The sequence below is a fragment of the Propithecus coquereli genome, unplaced genomic scaffold (genome assembly GCF_000956105.1).
Source record: "Propithecus coquereli isolate 6110/MARCELLA unplaced genomic scaffold, Pcoq_1.0 Scaffold45, whole genome shotgun sequence".
In the NCBI taxonomy this organism is placed as follows: Eukaryota; Metazoa; Chordata; class Mammalia; order Primates; family Indriidae; genus Propithecus; species Propithecus coquereli.
The window spans coordinates 4,667,530-4,674,346 of NW_012150285.1; the positions used below are offsets into that span (position 1 = coordinate 4,667,530).

Consider the following 6,817-nt stretch of genomic DNA (forward strand, 5'->3'; position numbering starts at 1 on the left):
TCCCTTGCCCATTTTTAAATTTGATTATTTGATTTTTTTTTTTTTTTTTTTTGCTATTGATTTCCTAACATTTTTTGTGTATTAACTCCTTATCAGATGTATAGCCCCATGGAGAAGAATGAAACTAGACCCTTAACCTCTCACCATACAGAAAAATCAACTCAAAAAGGATTAAAGAATTAAATGTAAGACATAAAACTATGCAACTACTATAGAAAAAACATAGGGGAAATGCTTCATGACAGTGGTCTGGGCAAGGAATTTTTGGATAAGACCCCAAAAGCATATGCAACGCAAGCAAATATAGACAAATGGGATTATTATTTTTTTAAATTAAAGAATCATATTTACTTAGAAGCATTCAGAATGTCAACAAAACAGCTACAATCTTTTTGTGCAATTATAGTGGTATTCAGTTAACAGAACAATTATTTTGTGTAAGCTGCATCAGAGACAACTGAAGATGAAAAACTGCTATCTGCATATGTAACTGATTAGTGCTGTGCACCAACAAGAACCTGCTTTAAATTTCCATGCCAGTTTACAACCCCATATTGTACCAGGCAAGTTTAGTGGTAATTGAAAATGCTACCAGGACAGGGCTAGCTAAAGACACATTTGGTAGTGTGTTAACTATACAAAAAAAGACACTGTACAGTTTAAAAACAAATCTCAGGGTGTGGTGGCACATGCCTATAGTCCTAGTTACTGGGGATGCTGAGGTGGGAGGATCACTCGAGCCCAGCCCCAAGGAGTTTGAGGCTGCAGTGAGTTAGGGTTGTGCCACAACACTCTAGCCTGGTGACAGAGAAGAGACCCTGTCTCTAAAAAAAAAAAAAAAAGCAAAAACAAACTCTCACACTGCTTAAAATTTCAATTTTTTTCTTTAGAAGGAGTGTGAGTTGGTATAGGGGGGGTTAAATGCTTTATAGACAAGGAAAAAACCTGCTAGAACCAACTTTTTTTTTCCCCCGAGACAGAGTCTCACTCTGTCGCCCAGGCTGGAGTGCAGTGGTGTCAGCCTAGCTCACAGCAACCTCAAACCCCTGGACTCAAGGGATCCTCCTGCCTCAGCCTCCCGAGCAGCTGGAACAACAGGCCTGCGCCACCATGCCCGGCTAATTTTTACTATTTTTAGTAGAGACAGGGGTCTCGCTCTTACTCAGGCTGGTCTCGATCTCCTGACCTCAAATGATCCTCTAGCCTTGGCCTCCCAGAGTGCTAGGATTACAGGCGTGAGCCACTGCGCCCAGCCTAGAACCTACTTAATTTGTCATCATCATCTTTTTTTATTCCTCCTCCTCATTCTCTTCATCTTCCTTCTTTTTCTTCCTTTTTTCAGCGTTGACAACTCCTTTCTGTTGCATCAGGTTTTCCTTATGCCACTTCTCTCCCGGTGTCTTTGCAGCATCACCAGTGGATAGGCCGGTATGTTTTTCCTTTTATTTTTGAGCAATGCTCAGAACAAACAAGAAAAAGGCCAAAGAATGTCTCTTGGGTGCATTCGGGTCCTTGAACTTCTTGTTTGTTTTCCCTTTCGGAGGGATATAAAGGTTTTCCCTTCTTTCATAGCAGTCTTTGTCCGCTTTTGCCACGTCTTCAGATTTTCCTTTCTCTTTAGCAGACATGATCTTCCTCTTCTCTGAGCGCTTCTTAGAAAACTCGGAGAAGTTGATGAAGCATCTGGTACTGCTTCTTGTGTTCCTCCAGACAAGTTTGCACAAAGAAGTCTATGATGCCATTTTGCCTCTTGGTTTTTTAGGATCTCCTCTGCCAGTGTTTACTTATTTTTCCTCAGCCAGGCAGAGTCGCCCAGTGCCCCCACTGTCTCTGGAGCTCAGTGTACTGCTGACACGTGGGCTGTATCAAACTAAAGCACTTCTGCACAGCAAAGGAAAGTCAACAGAGTGAAGAGACAGCCTACAGAACGGGAGAAAATATCTGCAAACTATACATCTAACAAAGGGTTAATATTTTTATTCTTTTTGAATTCATAATTTATAATAAGTCTTTTCCTTTCCTTTTTATTTTATCTAACTTTTCCTAGACCTTGGGTTATAATACTTAATTCTTGCTACATGGCCTTCTGTACATCCATAATTTTAAGAGTTTCTCTTAGGGGCTCCCCAGCTTCTTTCCCCACCCTTCACCCCTGCGTCAACTAGAAATCCATCTCGGTTCCTATTCTCTTGGCCTGTTGTGTCCACACTTGCTTATTTCATCTGTTTTGGTATCTAACTACCCTCTCTGTATAGATGTCTTGTGACTTCCTTATCTTTCTCCCTGTCTCCTCCTTCATACTGATCTTCATAGTCACTGGGAAAGGTGTGGTCCTGTGGCCTGGCAGCGTGGATTGGCCTTTAACCCGCTGTTTCCCAGCCCACAATTCCTCTCCCACTAGCCTGAAATCATACAGCTTACTTGTTACTCTTCATACTTTTCTGTCCTCCATCCCTGTGAATACACGTCTAACCAATAATCCGATGTCTGAGCTCCTATAACCTGCTGAAAAGTAGCTGCATATTCCCTCACTCATCTCCATATGTTCAAAGGTACTTCTTAAGTAATTGTATTACTTCCCTGGAAGGGGGGAAATAAATCATCCAAGGATAAGTATTTCAGTCTGAAATATTAGATAGCTGTAGTGAAAAATTTATGTAGGTAAAGGATTAAAGCGCATAGTGACTGATGTCCTGGTAATGCACAAAAGTAAAGGCTGAACACTCGGAAGGTTAGAATTTCTGTTTCCTGTGATGAGAGAGACCATAGGATGAGCAGATTTGGCAGGGCTGGGGTAGGGTAGAGATAGGAAGTAGATTTGGATATGATAAGTTTTAGGTACTTATTAGACTACCAAGAAGATTTGGTTGTTATTTGTCAATAGTCCTTTTTAAACTAGAAGAATCTCCCTCCGTTTTTTCATTTTTTTGTGACATTGACTTTTTTGAAGAGTTCAGGTCTGTTGTCTAATAGAATGTCTCACGTTCTGGATTTGTTTGATTGTTTCCTAATAATTGCTTGAGGTGAAACATGCTTTTGGCAAGAATACAAATGTAAGTGACATTGTGTATGTTTTACTATATCACATTAGGGGCATATCTTGTCACTTGTCTTATTAGTTGTTAAGTTTGATCACTTAGTTAAACCCACAACTGCCAGATCTCTCCGTTGTAAAGGTATATTTTCCTATTTAAAATTTAGAAAATAATCTGTGGGGAAATGTGTTCGGATTCCCAATAACTTTTTTTTCTTTTGAGATAGGGTTTCACTCTTCTGCCTAAGCTAGAGTGACTGTGGCATCATCATAACTCAACTGCAGCCTTAAACTCATGGGCTCAAGTGATTCTCCTGCCTTAGCCTCCTGAGTAGGTGGGACTATAGGCGTGTGCCACCATGCCCGGCTAATTTCATTTTTATATTTTGTAGAGGTGGGGTCTCACTATGTTGCTCAGGCTGGTCTTGAATTCCTGGCCTCAATTGATCCTCCCACCTCGGCCTTCCAAAGTGCTAGGATTATAGGTGTGAGCCACTGTGCCTGGCTAGGACTCCCAATAATTTTTAACATATGTTTTTATTCTCTTTACCCGCTCAATACCATAAACTTGAAAAACAGTTCTGTCATCTTAACAATTTTACAAAAGTTGTTTCTCATATAATCAGAAGTTTAGAAAGATATTTCTGTCAGAATAAAGAAAATAAGGGACAGAATGAAGTTGAAACAATGTGGAAATGAATTAGGAGAGGGCAGTGTAACACAGACCACAGTGGCTTTTACTGATTGTGTTTGCACGTGTTTGGAGGATGGAGCTGCCCACAGTCGTGATGTATCAAACTATCAAACTGTCCTGTGTTCCGTATAGCTGTTATAAAAATGTTTTGCTTCCAAAAATGTAAGCAACATTATATTCTTCGCCTTCTTTAAGCAATCCTGGTTAGAGTTAATGAACTTTTTTTTTATAGGTTTAAATGTAGTGCTGGATATTTAGATCTTCTTCTAAGTTTTTATTTTTATTTTTTTGATGAAATATTACCGTATTAAACTTTTTAGTCAAGTAGTTTGTTTAGAAAGTAAAGTTTAGCTACTGAAATTTTATCAGTAACTTATTTACCATTTGGGCTTATGGGCTCTACATCACAGAGAAGAATGTTGTCCTCAGGGGGAAGATTGCTGCTGTACCTGCCATGTAGAGTAACGTGCTCGGTATTTGTGTGCTGAAGAAAGTTGGTATGTTGTCCTGCAACTTTGGGGCTTACACATTTTTGGTATATCTCAGTTTGCTTTAGTGTCCTTGAGTGTCGGGTTGAGTGTATTGGTTTCCTAGGGGTGCTGTAACAAAGTGCCACAAACTGGGTGGCTTAAGCAGCAGAAATTTATTCTCTCACAGGTCTGGAGGCTAGAAGTCCAAAATCAGTGTTGGCAGAGCTGTGCTCCCTCTGAGTCTCCAGGGGAGAATCCTTCCTCGCCTCTTCCAGCTTCTGGTTGCCGGCAGTCCTTGGTGTTCCTTGGCTTGTAGCTGCTTCACTCTAATTTCTGCCTCTGTCTTTACACTGTCTTCTTCCTCTGTAAGTCTCCTTTGTGTCTCTAAATCTCCCTGTCCTTATGGAGACACTAGTCTGGGGCCCAAAATCAAATATGACCTTGTCTTACCTTGATTACATCTACAGAGACCCTCTTTCCAAGTAAGGTCACATTCACAGGTCCTGGGGTTAGGACTTGATCATGTGTTTTTGTGGAACACATATATCCGACAGAAGCTGGGGCTGTTCAAGTTGTAGCGATGTCAAGATGCTGTGATCATTTTGAACCTGTAGTACTGTGTTTTGTAAGGTACTAAAATATTTTGGAATTGATATAGAAATAAAAGTGAATACTAGATTACTCAAACCAGTTTTCTTTCTTTCCTTTCTTTATTCCTTCCTTTCCTTTCTGCCCTTCTTCTCTTTCTTCCGTTCCTTTCCCTTCCCTTCTCTTCCCCTTCCCTTCCCCTACTTTCCCCTTTTGCAAAGGGTCTCACTCTGTTGCCCAGGCTAGAGTGCAGTGGCATCAGCCTAGCTCACAGCAACCTCAAACTCCTGGGCTCAAGTGATCCTCCTGCCTCAGCCTCCCAAATATCTGGGACTACAGGTGTGACCCACCACGTCTGGCTAATTTTTCTATTTTTTGTGGAGAGGTGGTCTCACTCTTGCTCAGTCTGATCTCGAACTCCTGGCCTCAAAGCAATCCTCCTGTTTCGGCCTCCCAAAGTGCTAGGATTACATGCATGAGCCACCATACCTGGCCTAGCTCTATTTCTAATAGACTTTGAATTGGGGAGCAGGGTGGATTTTTTAACACGTACAAATAAAAAGATTGGTTATTTGTTGGCATTTGTGAGATTCAACCTAAAAGGGATTGCGGCCCTGCTGAGTAGAGGTAAGAGGGAAATGAAGTAAACTAGCAGTTTTTCTTTGTCTGTGTTTGGATTTTGCTCAATTATAATATTGGCCTTTTTATCATTTATATTAAGTATTATTAAACTTATACAATTGAGTAATTTTAGCTTTTTTTTAAAGTTCACTAATGCCTTTGATCTTTTTGGAAACTAAAGAGTAAAATACTAATACATGGTAACTGAAGTTCAGCTCAAAAAGGGCCCTAGATAGTACATGTAGAGAACCCAGCTGAGTGCCGGGTACAGGTGCCTTGTTAGCCCTAGTGAACCGTTCTCGGAGATGGAGGTTTGAGGTAGTCATGAAAGGAAGGAAAGTTCTTCCCAACTCGTATTTTAGTAGTTTTATGTCTGACTGGTTACCGTATTTACTGTTCCAGTCACTGGTTTTAGTTTTGTTCATAAATGACTGAAAAATTTAGGTTATAATTAGAATGAAAGCGTTTTTAATGTAGGACAGTACATATGGTATTAGATGCATGTTTACTTTCCGGGGTTTGAGATTTGAAGTAATATTCTTTAAATGGCCTTTAAATTTTACATTTGTGAGTAAATATAAAATCCAGATTACATTAACTTTTTTCTTCATTCTCTTCTTCCATTTAAATAAAATAGCTGTGTTAATGCAACAAGCCACAAAGCCGTAATGCGGCGTACCGTCCTCTGTGAGAGGTGAACGTTGCTGAGTAAAAATGGCTGACAGAAGCGGAAGGGTCATTCCAGGACAAGTGTACATCGAAGTAGAATATGATTATGAGTACGAAGCAAAGGACAGAAAGATTGTCATAAAACAAGGGGAGCGGTACATCTTGGTGAAAAAGACAAATGATGATTGGTGGCAAGTCAAGCCAGATGAGAATTCCAAAGCGTTCTACGTGCCAGCCCAGTATGTGAAGGAGGTAACCCGCAAAGCCCTGATGCCGCCTGCTAAGCCCTCAGCTGGACTGCCCAATAATCCTGTGAAAGTGGTACAGAGTCTGCATCTTCAGAGATCAACAGAAAATGTGAACAAATTGCCTGAGCTTTCAAGCTTTGGAAAGCCATCGTCGTCTGTTCAAGGAACAGGTCTTATTCGAGATGCAAATCAGAATTTTGGACCCAGTTATAATCCGGGTCAGACTCTCAACCTAAGCCTGGACCTGACCCATAATAACGGAAAATTTAACAATGACTCACATTCTCCTAAAGTTTCCAGCCAGAATAGGACACGCTTGTTTGGTCATTTTCCCGGCCCAGAGTTCTTGGACATAGAGAAAACTAGCTTCTCCCAGGAACAGTCTTGTGATTCCGCAGGAGAAGGCTCGGAAAGGATTCATCAGGATTCGGAATCTGGAGACGAACTGAGCAGCAGCTCCACAGAACAGATAAGGGTAAGATTAAAACTAGGA

At 40.8% G+C, this 6,817-nt stretch overlaps 1 protein-coding gene across 6 annotated transcripts in view; it reads left to right on the plus strand.

Moving 5' to 3' along the window:
- ARHGAP12 (Rho GTPase activating protein 12) overlaps nt 1-6,817 on the plus strand; it is a 137,124-nt gene that overhangs the window by 22,283 nt on the left and 108,024 nt on the right. For all 6 annotated transcript variants that reach the window (XM_012654897.1, XM_012654899.1, XM_012654901.1 and 3 more), the window contains exon 2: nt 6,045-6,799. In XM_012654897.1, coding sequence (XP_012510351.1) covers nt 6,122-6,799 — 678 coding nt within the window. In that variant the 5' untranslated portion in view covers nt 6,045-6,121. The remainder of the gene's footprint in view (nt 1-6,044; nt 6,800-6,817) is intronic.